A 14,965-nucleotide genomic window follows, 5' to 3' on the forward strand; every position below is an offset into this window, starting at 1 on the left:
CATAGAAACGTGTACACCTCACCATCTGTCAGACATAGAAACGTGTACACCTCACCATCTGGCAGACATAGAAACGTGTACACCTCACCATCTGTCAGACATAGAAACGTGTACACCTCACCATCTGGCAGACATAGAAACGTGTACACCTCACCATCTGGCAGACATAGAAACGTGTACACCTCACCATCTGGCAGACATAGAAACGTGTACACCTCACCATCTGTCAGACATAGAAACGTGTACACCTCACCATCTGTCAGACATAGAAACGTGTACACCACACCATCTGGCAGACATAGAAACGTGTACACCTCACCATCTGTCAGACATAGAAACGTGTACACCTCACCATCTGGCAGACATAGAAACGTGTACACCTCACCATCTGTCAGACATAGAAACGTGTACACCACACCATCTGTCAGACATAGAAACGTGTACACCTCACCATCTGTCAGACATAGAAACGTGTACACCACACCATCTGGCAGACATAGAAACGTGTACACCTCACCATCTGTCAGACATAGAAACGTGTACACCTCACCATCTGTCAGACATAGAAACGTGTACACCTCACCATCTGTCAGACATAGAAACGTGTACACCTCACCATCTGTCAGACATAGAAACGTGTACACCTCACCATCTGTCAGACATAGAAACGTGTACACCTCACCATCTGGCAGACATAGAAACGTGTACACCTCACCATCTGTCAGACATAGAAACGTGTCAGTAGAGATAATCAAAGTCTCCGTTTAAACCCACTGACTTGGTAAGAAGTTTAACACTGTCCTATGACAACTTCTTCCTCAACGTCAATATAATAAAAGGAATTTTATAATTCAATGAATATAATTCTTAATATAATTCAATTAACTTTATAGGTATGAAATACACTATAAACAAAACACAATAATATACAAGATATATTTTTATGTTTCAGGACTATCTGAAGCAGGTGCTTGACATTGACCTCCACGCCCAGATCCATTTTGGACGCGTCTTTATGAAGCCAGGGTAAGACATTATTTTTTTATTTTATAGTTTAGAGGAATATGCCTTGTTAATTCATCAAGTGAGGATGGTTTAGGAGAGATGGATAGTGAATCACGGAAGGTCTTAGTTGGTTCATCTTCTGTTTTCTTCTCTTAGACTCCCCACCACGTTCGCCACTGTGGACATTGACGGGGCACGGAAACTGATATTTGCCCTACCAGGTATGTGTTTATGAGCTGTGCAAGTCGTATGTACTGTGTGTACAGTATCTGTTGTTTGTGTGTAGATCCGTAAATGATGTTGTTGAGTCTCAGGACTGGCAGGGGATCGCCGGCCTTGACTGCTCTGAGTCCAAAACGCCACCATTTAACAACCAAATATACGTTTCCCTGAGAGAAACATGTTGTATTAATCCAGCAGCATGCCCTCAGACAGAGGTAATGTTTCTCTTTAATTACACCCCCCTTTCAGTTCCTACAGCATCCTGGAACAAAACAGCCTTCCTTCCACAGTAGCAGTTTTTTCCCCGATTGATCATTTACATTTTGTATTTGAGTTGTTGTTTGTATTATAAATATGTTTGTGTGAGGGAATGTTTTATACCAGCCCTCCAAAACCGTGTTCCTAGAGTTTACCTAAGACCTACCCAGCTCTAAACATCAGACCTCAGCCAGCCCCCTTATCCACACCAAACCTGAAATTGGACCTCTATTTGACCCACCCAACCAGCCCTGCTGACAACAACCTCTTGTCCCTCTACTTTCCTAGCCCCCCTGCACCTTGACCTCTCCATTGCCCCCAGCAGGCCCCCTTGCCTCTGCCTGTCCTATTGCCTCCCCCAGCCCCCCTGCCTTGCCTCTGCCCGTCCTACGTATGTTCGGAGGGCTAGTCTGTGGCTGTGGTGACTGCCACTGTTTTTATATTCTCCCTTTAAGGTAATTTCACCTTCAGAGATACAGGCGCCATTTTCATCGACCATGTCCCCGACAGTGAGGCAAGCAGGGTGCCTGTGCCACCGCGCGGAAGTAGGTGCTACCACCGTGGTTGACCGTACCGTTCAGTGTGCTCACTGCTCTCTACCGGAAAGCAAGCTTACTTCAAATGAGCTCAGAAAACGGAATTTAAACTGAAAATGGGAAATATTTTTTTTGCTTTAAGTGCTAAACTGAAACTTGGCCCAACCTCAAATGATATGAGCTTAAAATGATCTCAAATTGCAAACTTGAGGCCAAATGAACTTTTTATCTCCCAAACTCAGTTTGGGCATGTTTGGGGGCATTTTTGTTTGTTTTTTTAGTAGTGATTAAGCAAAATAAGATCACTACACCTTTTAGTAAACCCAAACTTGAATCTTAACAAAAAATGTTCACATAAAATATAGAGTTTTTATTTTCTTATGTGATTTTCTGTTCGGTTTTCTGAGAGAGAAATATTGTTTTGTTTCTGTGGCGTTGCTGTTGGTTCTGTCGCGCCTCGTTCTGTTTCTCAGTGTCGTCCCGAGCTCCTGCGGGTATCTATCCCATCATTCCATGCTGTTGCTTGTTGTTGTGATTTGAGAGCGCTACACCCTTCCCCTGCTGTTTCATTTCATTTGACCTTTTTTGACACCTCCCATCATTGCTGCTGGTTGGTGTAAAGACTTTTCCCACTCTCCCCAAAGAGCGCTCACCCACTTCTCCCACGCTCCCCAAAAAGCGCTCACCCACTTCTCCCACTCCCCTAAAGAGCGCTCACCCACTTTTCCCACTCTACCCAAAGAGCGCTCACCCACTTCTCCCACTCCCCTAAAGAGCGCTCACCCACTTCTCCCACTCTCCCCAAAGAGCGCTCACCCACTTCTCCCACTCCCCTAAAGAGCGCTCACCCACTTCTCCCACTCCCCTAAAGAGCGCTCACCCACTTCTCCCACTCCCCTAAAGAGCGCTCACCCACTTCTCCCACTCCCCTAAAGAGCGCTCACCCACTTTTCCCACTCTACCCAAAGAGCGCTCACCCACTTCTCCCACTCCCCTAAAGAGCGCTCACCCACTTCTCCCCCACTCTCCCCAAAGAGCGCTCACCCACTTCTCCCACTCCCCTAAAGAGCGCTCACCCACTTCTCCCACTCCCCTAAAGAGCGCTCACCCACTTCTCCCACTCCCCTAAAGAGCGCTCACCCACTTCTCCCACTCCCCTAAAGAGCGCTCACCCACTTCTCCCACTCCCCTAAAGAGCGCTCACCCACTTCTCCCACTCCCCTAAAGAGCGCTCACCCACTTCTCCCACTCCCCTAAAGAGCGCTCACCCACTTCTCCCACTCCCTAAAGAGTGCACCCCTCCAGTCCCTCTTCTGTGCAACCTTAAAAAGTCAGAAGCGTACCTGTCTCAACTGTCTGCCTCCTCATCCCCCCGGCCCAGCCCGGCCCCCAGCCCAAGTCCCCCTGCACAGCCAAGGCCCCCAGCTTGGTCCCCCGGCCCAGCCCGGCCCCATACTGACAGGCCAGTGGGGTGAGAAGAGAACCACTCTGCACTGAGCCTTTATACTGTCCTACAGGGGCTGCCAGCTGGAGCATGTCAATAACAACAATGCTCCTACACCCCAACCCGTCCAAACCTTCTCTGGCCTATCCTGTCATCTCCCGCCTTAGCCCTCTGAACAGTGGTAATGTCCCGTCCTTTTCTCCCTCTCATCCTCAGCCCCTCTCTTTCTGTTGGTCAGGTAACCCAGTGTCTGCGGTCGTCACCTGTAACCTCTTCGTCATCCCTGCTCTAAGGAAGATGCAGGGGATCCTGGACCCTCGGCCCACCATCATCAAAGCCAGGGTAAGTTAACAACAGAGTTTTTTTTATTTTATTTTTTTACACATAGCTTAATGCAAATACATTGGGGTTTAAAGTTGAGTGTGATGTCATCATTCTGTGCCCTGCTTTCTCCTGTGTGTGTAAACAGCTTTCCTGTGATGTAAAGTTGGACCCTCGTCCAGAGTACCACCGCTGCATCCTGACATGGCACCACCAGGAGCCTCTGCCATGGGCACAGAGCACAGGTATTATCTCATACACACAATACTTTGTCATCAGCACGTTTGCATGTAAAAAATGGATAAGGGAAAGTGTGTATCAAAAAGTTGATCCTTGTCATGTTATTGGCTCTCTCTGTCTCCCCACCCTCCTCCCTCTCTCTCCCCCCTCTATTCCTCTCTGCCAACACTCTCCTTTTTTATCTCGCTCACTCTTTATCTCTCTCTGTCTCTCTCCCCCCTAAAGGAAATCAGATGAGTAGTCGACTGATGAGCATGAGGAGTGCCAACGGGCTGCTGATGTTGCCTCCTAAAACAGAGCAATACGTGGAGCTGCATAAAGGAGAGGTTGTGGACGTGATGGTCATAGGACGACTATGATGATGTCATCTTACGGGGACAGATAGATAGACAGGGAGAGAAAGTGGTGCATGTCCACATATCATAACTATTCTGTAATATGCAATGGCACAGCTAGTTTTTGTTGATTTGGATAATAAAGTTCATCAAGTATAATTAACCAACATCTCGAACACAAAGTAAATGAAGTACATACATTGATCATGAAATTTGAAAAAAATAAGAGATTTATTCTGTATTATATTATTATAATTATTTATTATTAATATTATATTGTCATATTAAGCAACTCTGTTTCTCTTTCATCCTTGCAATTGCTTTGTGTGTTCAACCCTAGACCTTATAGATAGATAGCAGTAGCATTTCAATAACAAGCTGTAGGTGCTCAAAAAAAATAAAAAAAATAAATGACTATTTTCTTATCTCACAAAAAAATGACAGTAAATACATATCTTCTTGTTGAACAACGGAAACCCTTTTGAGATAATGTCAGAAGTCCCTCTTGGGGGACGTCCTGATTCTCCACCCTTCTCCTGAAGTGTACACTTGCACACTCCCCGTCATTTTTAAAGGCATTGGATTGGTGAAGGTAGGCATTGACTGGAGGGAGTTTCCACCATTACTAGATCCATGCAGGAATAGAGTGAAGAATCAGGCTGTAGCCTTGGTGCTCTGTCTTATTAGGAGTGTTTTCAGGGTCCTGAGGGTGCCTTTAGCTATCTTTCCCCTCCCTTTAGTATTCTTCTTCTCTTCTATGCCTCATTATATGGGCTTTATAATGCCTCATAATGGCTTCACACACAGCTTTGCTTGTTGTTTTTCTTGTGAGTCGTGTTTGTGTGCAGTTGCCAAAAGTGGTGGGTATCTTGGGCCAAAAGTCATAGGGTCATCATGATGAGACCTGGGCCTGTATTCATAAAGTGGCTCGGAGTAGTGATCTAGGACCAGGTCCCCCTGTCTATATAATCTTATTCATTATGATAAACTGATCCTAGATCAGCACTCCTACTCCTTTATGATTACAGGCCTTGAAGGTAGAGAAAGGCAGCGAGTGGCCTGCCAGTGCCCCCTAGGCTGACTGTTTCCCCTAGCTTCCCCCCAGGCCCACTACTGTAGCTTCCCCTCCAGGCCCACAAGCTGCCCCCAGGCACCCTAGCTGCCCCCTAGCTACCCCCCCCCCCAGGCCCACTAACTTCCTTCCAGGCTGATCGTTCCCCCTAGCCACCCCCAGGCCCACTAACTTCCTTCCAGGCTGATCGTTCCCCCTAGCTACCCCCCAGGCCCACTAACTTCCTTCCAGGCTGATCGTTCCCCCTAGCTACCGCCCCAGGCCCACTAACTTCCTTCCAGGCTGATCGTTCCCCTAGCTACCCCCCCAGGCCCACTAACTTCCTTCCAGGCTGATCGTTCCCCCTAGCTGCCCCACAGGCCCACTAACTTCTTCATAGTCTGACCTGGTCCTGTAGTCCCACCCAGAGACGTGTATTCTTCCACATATCTAAATATATGCCTCTGGTCCAACCCTGTCCCCTGACCTTCTACTTTACCAACACGGCCTGTCTCCCTCCCACCCTCACCCCTCCAGGACTGCTCACCTCACACATACTAGTACAGATATGTGAGGGAACTGGAGGAGGGAGGAAACTTAGTCTTTTATTTGTTTAATTTCAGAAGGAAGAAACAGCTTATTTAAAGTGCTGACTGCCTTTTTAACAACTATTCAAACAATGTACAGAAAAATACATGAATACAAAAGAGTGATATTGTACAGCAATCCTGACTAAATTAATGAAGCAATGGGGAGATATTGAACTCTGTACTATAAACGTTTTCTGTAATATTGATGAAACTAATGAAAAATTAAACATCCTTGATCATTATGTAAAACAATTTCTTCAGTCTCTTATTTATAAACTGACGTGTCCAATTGGAAATATAAAACGATTATATTGTATTCTATGCTACATAGAGAGTACATCAAAATATATTTATTTCTACAGCATTGGTCCTTGATTTCAGCAAAAGCTTGCCCTGGGTAAAAAAAAACATCTAAATGAACCCTGTCGCTTACAGACGTAAAGCATAGACTGTATATATGTAAAGTCGTCTTTCATTGGACAAAATAGAATTGTTTCGGGTCCTGTGAGCAGCATTGTCCAATCGCGAACGTTGTTTCATGCGAAATTACTGGGCGCTGTAGAGCAAAAGGGAGACCCTTCACGTCTGAACAACTCTCGAGTTGGAAATGACTCCTAACGCACGGCTACGGAAGAGAGGATCCGGACTGCTATTGTGGCACAAAGTTAGCAAAGTTTTGTTTTGTTTTTTTTGAACTCAACTGATACAAAAAACAGTGGAGTAATATTGGACATGTCAATGAAGAATATATTCTCGACAGGGTTGCGGGAATAAAGTGAGTAGTTCTCTTCCATTTCCTATGTATTTTGGAGTGTCATTGTCTGCGACGCGTTGCCAGGTAAAGAGCTAGTTAGCTAGCGCGATCTTTTAAAGTTTGTTCTACCTGATGAACTAACAGAAGAGCATCTCACATCAGTTTGAACTAAAGCTGTTGTTTCAACTTCGTGTGATAACAACGAAATTGTGTATTTACTTTGGTAAAATTGTCACCGAATGTCACTTTCCATCCAATGGCATAGCAGAGAATGTCGCAACGCAATGGCTAGCAACTGCTACAAGCTAGAAAGGCGGACTAGGTACTTTTGCCCAACCTGTTGCGTGTGTGAGGTGTGGGTGCGCTAATCGATGCACTCTTTAGACAGATATTTAGTTCGTCCATGTCTTTTGAATAAGATTTTTTTGTATGTTTGTCCATAACCATCTAGGTGGCTAGGTATTTGTAAAAAGCAGACTAGAATCTAGAACTGTCTGCTACTAGCTAGCTCGCAAGGTGTAATTCTAGTTATGAAAAGGGCTCGTGCATCTAAAAAATAATAGTATTCCAGCTAGGACACCCATGTCTCAAAACATTATATTTAACTAATTTACCAATCCAGTACAGATGGATGATAGTCTGTTTTTGGCAGTAATGCAATAAAGTCTGACCAGAAAGTCCTCATCAATCAACATAAGGATGACGGTGATCTTCGTTTGGTCACCATATGGCCTGTGTCAACATGAACATCAGCACGGATGTCTGACACCGAGGTTATGCCCGTATTGTGATCAACTACTCCCTTCAATGGCTGTCTTGACAAAAGCATCAGTGACTAACACATGCAGACTATTTGTTCAGTACAAATATCTATTTTTAGATGTATTAGAAAAGCAATACAATCACTGTTGGGGCGGCAGGGTAGCCTAGTGGTTAGAGCGTTGGACTAGTAGCCGGAAGGTTGCAAGTTCAAATCCCCGAGCTGTCGTTCTGCCCCTGAACAAGCACTGTTCCTAGGCCGTCATTGAAAATAAGAATTTGTTCTTAACTGACTTGCCTAGTTAAATATAAAATAATTAAATGAAGCCCACATCCATTTATCGTAGATAACTCAAATCTAATCAAGCAGCAACCACACACTGGGTGCTTATCACCTACTGCCCATCCTGATACTATAATGGTAAAAAATAACAATCTTATCAGTCTCCATAATCACATGCACATGTCACATGACTGTTCTACTATTCACAGATAAGTGGGTTCCCTCTGTTTACGTGACCTAAAATTGCTGGGAAGGACCCCACTGACCTTGCTTAACAATAAGGCCTGAATTCTCAAATTAGCCTGTGCTGATGATGAGCTACAGAATGCACGGCAACCAAGAGTTTTCCCCTTAATTTGACAAGTTTGTCATCAAGGTATTCAGGTGCTGGTATCTCAGATAGTTCACCTCATTCGTTAGCAGCCAGGTCTAAACTAAAACAGCCCCTAACTGATGTGAAGTCTCCCCCCGGCCCGGCTGTCCACCCTGGCTAGGCCACCCCCATAGTCATGGTTGTAGTAGCCAGAGAGAGCGAGGCTTCTATTTATCGAAATATCAATGTTTTGTTGTGACTGGCAGAATGTTGCCCATATAGTAGTATAAAGTTCACATTAAAAGAAGTTTGGTTTACAAATTAACTGAGCTGCCTTCGCTTCCATTTATGTCCACTTCCACGTTGAAGGTCATTGTCCAGTTTTGAGCAGGTAGAATAGCTGAAAGCACTCCACTTTAATTTTTGAGGAGTTTGATAGCTGTTGAGTGTACTTCTGCAACATGTTATCAAAATGTAACACTTACTATAAATGCCATTGTCTTTTATGGACTAGAGACTGTCATAGGCCCCTCTGTCGTTCTCTCCACCCTCATGCATCCCGTCTCTCCGCCCCCTCTCTACCACCCTGGTGCTGTTTGTTTTTTATTTCACCTTTATTTAAAACCCTGTTATGAGGTGGTTCAGTATGTTACATGATCTCTCATTTCCTCTTCCCTGGAATCTGGAATGTTCATTATTCTGTGTGCGGAGTGTTGGAATGTGGAGTGAGAGTTCTGGAGAAGATCAGAATCCTGGTCTGTTTCTCCTCCACAGTGACAGGCTAAGGGAGGATAGGATACACTGACCCACAGCTGAGGTGTCACTGGGGACCCTGTGATTACATGTAATCAGAAGAAATAAGTTCACAGGCCTAGTTGATTTTCCTAGCCTATATTTCGCTCCTTTAAATGTGAGCCAAGAAGTGAGAATAAAAGCAGCGTGTGGGAATGAAAATATCTTGAGTGGAATGTTAGACTCTGCCCAGTGTTGTTTATATTTGGTTTGGCTCAGGACAGTGGGCTGGAGGAGGAGGGCTTCTCAACCCCATCTGTGGTCTCAGAAGGCTAGACCAGGAAAGAACAGACAGACACCACCCTTTAAGAGCTCCCGAGTGGCACAGCGGTCTAAAGCACTGCATCTCAATACAAGAGGTGTCACTACAGTCCCTGGTTCAAATCCAGGCTGTATCACATCCGACCCATAGGGTGGTGCACAATTGGCCCAGTGTCATCCTGGTTAGGGGAGGGGCTTGGGTAGGCTGTCATTGTAAATAAGAATTCATTCTTAACTGACTTGCCTAGTTAAATAAAAGAATAAGGTTGTCAAGTGGGCTTTTAGCTGCCTGCTGTGCCCGTGACAAGCTGCTTCTTGCCCATGGTAGTACAGGTCTGTCCTGTAGAGATGACACCTGCAGTGCTAGCAGGACCATGTGTGATTCACCTCGTATAACCTAGCCACCAACAAGCCTAGAGGGTAGTATATGACATTCTAGTGTTGTTTGTGGCTACACACCACCAGGACCGGTAAGGACACGGACAGACCAACCTCAACCCCAAACACCACCATGATGTTACCATGCTGTTTGCACAGTGTTAGTCTGTAAATCAGATTTATCCTGGACCAGGTGTGGTATGTTTGGGGGAGAAGACAGTGATGTAGCCTGGACCAGGTGTGGTATGTTTGGGGGAGAAGACAGTGATGTAGCCTGGACCAGGTGTGGTATGTTTGGGGGAGAAGACAGTGATGTAGCCTGGACCAGGTGTGGTATGTTTGGGGGAGAAGACAGTGATGTAGCCTGGACCAGGTGTGGTATGTTTGGGGGAGAAGACAGTGATGTAGCCTGGACCAGGTGTGGTATGTTTGGGGAGAAGACAGTGATGTAGCCTGGACCAGGTGTGGTATGTTTGGGGGAGAAGACAGTGATGTAGCCTGGACCAGGTGTGGTATGTTTGGGGGAGAAGACAGTGATGTAGCCTGGACCAGGAGTGGTATGTTTGGGGGAGAAGACAGTGATGTAGCCTGGACCAGGTGTGGTATGTTTGGGGGAGAAGACAGTGATGTAGCCTGGACCAGGAGTGGCATGTTTGGGGGAGAAGACAGTGATGTAGCCTGGACCAGGAGTGGTATGTTTGGGGGAGAAGACAGTGATGTAGCCTGGACCAGTGGTATGTTTGGGGGAGAAGACAGTGATGTAGCCTGGACCAGGTGTGGTATGTTTGGGGGAGAAGACAGTGATGTAGCCTGGACCAGGTGTGGTATGTTTGGGGGAGAAGACAGTGATGTAGCCTGGACCAGGTGTGGTATGTTTGGGGGAGAAGACAGTGATGTAGCCTGGACCAGGTGTGGTATGTTTGGGGGAGAAGACAGTGATGTAGCCTGGACCAGGTGTGGTATGTTTGGGGGAGAAGACAGTGATGTAGCCTGGACCAGGTGTGGTATGTTTGGGGGAGAAGACAGTGATGTAGCCTGGACCAGGTGTGGTATGTTTGGGGAGAAGACAGTGATGTAGCCTGGACCAGGTGTGGTATGTTTGGGGAGAAGACAGTGATGTAGCCTGGACCAGGTGTGGTATGTTTGGGGGAGAAGACAGTGATGTAGCCTGGACCAGGTGTGGTATGTTTGGGGGAGAAGACAGTGATGTAGCCTGGACCAGGTGTGGTATGTTTGGGGGAGAAGACAGTGGTCAAATTGTCTCTTTGTTTTGTTACCTCCCAAGAGTATCTTTTTTTTTTTGCTGTTCAGGCAATTCAAGCACGTACTGACTGGGTCATACATTCTTAGTTAAGGTAATCATTTCCAGGTGCTGTCCACTGTTTAGTGTGTGTGTGCGTGCGCCATTGGTGAAAATATGACATAAGACCATAGAATTAGAATAATTAATAGTAAGTTAATTGGATCTCTATATATCAGACAGACAGGTGCAGAAGTAAACACTGTTTACTCTTCAGGTCCTGTAGGTTTGTTCCTCTCACTCTGCTTTAATCTGAAAGGTTAGGTCACACCCACAGCCTAGGACCTGCTACTCCTGCTGCGTCCCCTTAAAAACAAAACACCTACACACACACACACTGACCCCTCCTCCCTTACCCACAGGTAATGAACCTGTTCCATCTGCCTTTGCTCTCACATTGTAGTCTATATACTGCTGCTTAGTCTTTGGGGTTTAGGCCAGGTGGCTGCTGATGTAGAAATAGTATTATCATATAAATTTGGTTGATATGTGTAATGAGCTGTTTAGGAAGGTTTCTGCAGCCTCTACCAGGCCCATTGTGTATAGCTGTCTGTTGGTCAGTCAGTTCAGTTAGCCCAGTGGTTGAGAGGACCAGGAGGATGACCACTCTGTCTCCACCAGGGTGCTTAGCTAAGCCACACAGCAGCAGATGGTCCACTCAAAGGGCCCAGTGTGTGCAGGGCTTGAAATTGAGGGCGTTTCTTCATCTCGAGGACTTTAAAAAGATGTCTAAGACTGTTCAAAACAGACTTTGGCACAGTCCCGGGACGATAGATCCAAAAATCATACAACCACTGTTGCATCCAAAGGAATGTTTTGCTTAAAATTTTGATAACTATTATTTCATATTTTAATTGCAACAATGTGCACACGGCGGCAGGCCTACATGCAAATGTTCCAAAATGCAAATTGCGGGAAAACACATTTTCTAAAATGCACAAAACAGATGGGACTGTGATAGACTGTATCCAGTTTGCTGAGTGTTGGAGGCTATTTTGTAAATGACATCGTCGAGGATTGGTAGGATAGTCAGTTTTACAAGAGTATGTTTGGCGGCGTCATTGAAGGAGGCTTTGCTGCAAAATAGTAAGCTGATTCTAGATTTAACTTTGGATTGGAGATGTTTAATATGAGTCTGGAAGGAGAGTTTACAGTCTAGCCAGACACCTAGGTATTTGTAGTTGTCCACATATTCTAAGTCAGAACCGTCCAGAGTAGTGATGCTAGTTGGGCGGGCGGGTGCGGGCAGCGATTGGTTGAAAAGCATGCATATAGTTTTACTCGCGTTTAAGAGCAGTTGAAGGCCACGGAAGGAGAGTTGTATGGCATTAAAGCTCGTTTGTTAACACAGTGTCCAAAGAAGGGCCAAAAGTATACAGAATTATGTCGTCTGTGTAGAGGTGGATCAGAGAATCACCAGCAAGAGCAACATCATTGATGTATACAGAGAAAAGAGTCGGCCCGAGAACTGAACCCTGTTGCACCGCCATAGAGACTGCCAAAGGTCCGGACAACAGGCCCTCCGATTTGACACACTGAACTCTATCTGAGAAGTGAGCCAGGCGAGGCAATCATTTGAGAAACCAAGGCGGTTGAGTCTGCCGATGACCTGTCTGCCGAAGACCAGCTCGGAAACCGGATTGCACAGTGGAGAACGTACGGTAGGATTCGAAATGGTCGGTCATCTGTTTATTAACTTGGCTTTCGAAGACTTTGGAAAGGCAAGGCAGGATGGATATAGGTCTGTAATAGTTTGGGTCTGGAGTGTCACCCCCTTTGAAGATGGGGATGACTGCGGCAGCTTTCCAATCTTTAGGCATCTCAGACAATACGAAAGAGATGTTGAACAGACTGTTGCAACCCCTATTATCAATGGCAGCGGATAATTTTAGACAGAGGGTCCAGATTGTTTAGCCCAGCTGATTTGTACGGGTCCTGGTTTTGCAGCTCTTTCAGAACATCTGCTAGTCGGGTGAAGGAGAAGCTGGGGAGGCTTGGGCAAGTAGCTGCGACGGGTGTGGAGGCCGGGGTTGGGGTAGCCAGGAGGAAAGCATGGCCAGCCGTAGAGAAATGCTTAGCAACTAAATGCTTTTTGAAATTCTCGATCATCGTGGATTTATCGGTGGTGACAGTGTTTCCTAACCTCAGTGCAGTGGGCAGCTGGGTGGAAGTGCTCTTATTCTCCATGGACTTTACAGTGTCCCAAAACTTTTAGGAGTTAGAGCTACAGGATGCACATTTCTGGTTGAAAAAGCTAGCCTTTGCTTTCCTAACTGACTGCGTGTATTGGTTCCTGACTTCCCTGAAAAGTTGCATATCGCGGGGACTATTCAATGCTAGTGCAGTCCGCCACAGGAAGTTTTTGTTCTGGTCGAGGGCAGTCAGGTCTGGATTGAACCAAGGGCTATGTCTTTTCTTAGTTCTACATTTTTTGAAAGGGGCATGCTTATTTAATAACGACCAGGCATCCTCTACTGACGGGATGAGGTCAATATCCTTCCAGGATACTTGGTTGACAGCCTCATTTATCTATTTCAATAGTAGGCCTACTTTTAAATCACTGTCAATTACCTAGGTCCTAGACCCTTATTGTCGTAATAATTGTGAAGTGTTTTTTAATAAAAAATATTAATATTGTTATTACATTTTTGGTTTTATTTGGGACGGTTGCTTTTCGGTTGAAATTGCGCTTCGGGATGATTCTCGTACATTGATGAGAAAATATTAGTCTCGAGCCCTGGGTGTGTAGTAGCCCTGGGTGTGTAGTAGCCCTGGGTGTGTCATTTGTCCTCCTTACGGACACAGCTCTTCTAGGGGGAGGGGAAGGTCTGTCATACTAAATTAGCTCAAGATCTTGAGATGGAATGTGTCAGGCTGCCATTTGTATGTGTGTAGTTAATTTGAGGTGCCTGGTGTGAAAATGGTTGAGTAGTGTGCACCACTGCTCTTAACTATCACTGTATTCTCTAGACTTCCAATTGAGATCTGACTTCCCACCCCCTCTCATAAACAAATATACACTCATCCTTCTCATGACTAACCATGCTACTACTGTTGTTTTAAAAGGGAGCAACAGAGTGACTGGTTGACTGCCCTAAAATATCACTCCTCAGGTTTGTCAGGTGTGTGTTTATAAGAGACAGATGTCAGGCTGGCCTGGAGCTTACTGGAGAGAGACAATCTTCAGGCTTGACCTTCCGTAGTTAATCAATACACAGCCCAGGGCATAACTGAAATAGCTACTTATAGCACGTCTACTGTGACGTTATAAACTGTGTGGTTCGAGCCCTGAATGCTGGTTGGCTGACAGCCATGGTATATCAGACTGTATACTACAGGTATGACACAACATTTATTTTTACTGTTCTAATTATGTTGGAAACCAGTTTACCTCAGTGGTTTGTGATATACGGCCAATATACCACGGCTAATGCCTGTGTTCAGGCACTCGCGATGCGTTGTGCCTAAGAGCAGCCCTTAGCCGTGGTATATTGGCCATATACCAACAGTCCTCGGGCCTTATTGCTAGAGTTGTAATTTTAGAGCAAAAGGAAACTGAACCCAAAGAGGTTTTTGAATGGCCATTTTTGTTTAGGCTGCACATAGTTCATACTTTAAGCGATGCAGGCTTGTTTTCAACCACTATTGTAATCTTATTTTATGGTCTTCACCTGCATTGATGCTCTTGAAATGGTAACAGGATGGACTTTGAGAGGCTGGGAATGAAGTCCGTGCTTGTTTGCATGACTCCGTAAGGAACATGGACAATAAGGTGTTCTTCTCTGGCCACCTCATGTAAATTGTGTCCACTGAAAACAACAGAGGCGTCAGTATCAACACATGAGTCAGTCTGACACTCACTATGTGGTGGGGAAACCTTATCCATACACTGTGCTACAACAATTTTGCAGAACAACACAAAGGGGGCAACAGGATACTCAAGGACATAAAATATATAGACTACCGTACATTGGCCACTGAAGAGACTGTGTGTGTGTATGCATTCATATCTTGAAAAATCCTTGTCATTTGCCTCCATAAATTCCAATTCATTTCTTGAATTTGAATATAATTTTTTAATTGAAGTAGTGAACAGGATACAGAATTTGAATGAAAGGAAATA

The 14,965-nt window shown here is 45.4% G+C and overlaps 3 protein-coding genes across 12 annotated transcripts in view; 2 read left to right on the forward strand and 1 right to left on the reverse strand.

Annotated features, from left to right (window-relative positions):
* Positions 1 to 6,244, forward strand: part of gphna (gephyrin a) — a 134,229-nt gene extending 127,985 nt beyond the window's left edge. For 5 of the 10 annotated variants that reach the window (XM_042325270.1, XM_042325271.1, XM_042325274.1 and 2 more), the window contains 6 exons: positions 953 to 1,026; positions 1,162 to 1,226; positions 1,941 to 2,030; positions 3,704 to 3,807; positions 3,935 to 4,031; positions 4,252 to 6,244. In XM_042325270.1, coding sequence (XP_042181204.1) covers positions 953 to 1,026; positions 1,162 to 1,226; positions 1,941 to 2,030; positions 3,704 to 3,807; positions 3,935 to 4,031; positions 4,252 to 4,385 — 564 coding nt within the window. In that variant the 3' untranslated portion in view covers positions 4,386 to 6,244. The remainder of the gene's footprint in view (positions 1 to 952; positions 1,027 to 1,161; positions 1,227 to 1,940; positions 2,031 to 3,703; positions 3,808 to 3,934; positions 4,032 to 4,251) is intronic. The other 5 variants (XM_042325275.1, XM_042325276.1, XM_042325277.1 and 2 more) reach the window with 1 other exon arrangement.
* A 339-nt stretch (positions 6,245 to 6,583) lies between these two features.
* pals1a (protein associated with LIN7 1, MAGUK family member a) overlaps positions 6,584 to 14,965 on the forward strand; it is a 47,924-nt gene continuing 39,542 nt past the window's right edge. The window contains exon 1 of the mRNA XM_024430435.2: positions 6,584 to 6,777. The gene's annotated coding sequence lies outside the window, so the exon portion shown is untranslated. The remainder of the gene's footprint in view (positions 6,778 to 14,965) is intronic.
* On the reverse strand, positions 9,722 to 10,886 carry LOC121846990 (rho family-interacting cell polarization regulator 1-like). The gene is made up of 3 exons (XM_042326250.1): positions 10,871 to 10,886; positions 10,002 to 10,577; positions 9,722 to 9,906 (listed from the first exon to the last, which is right to left on the reverse strand). The coding sequence occupies exons 1-3, from the start codon at positions 10,884 to 10,886 to the stop codon at positions 9,722 to 9,724; spliced, it is 777 nt and encodes a 258-aa protein (XP_042182184.1).

This window comes from Oncorhynchus tshawytscha, linkage group LG08 (genome assembly GCF_018296145.1).
Source record: "Oncorhynchus tshawytscha isolate Ot180627B linkage group LG08, Otsh_v2.0, whole genome shotgun sequence".
Taxonomy (NCBI): Eukaryota; Metazoa; Chordata; class Actinopteri; order Salmoniformes; family Salmonidae; genus Oncorhynchus; species Oncorhynchus tshawytscha.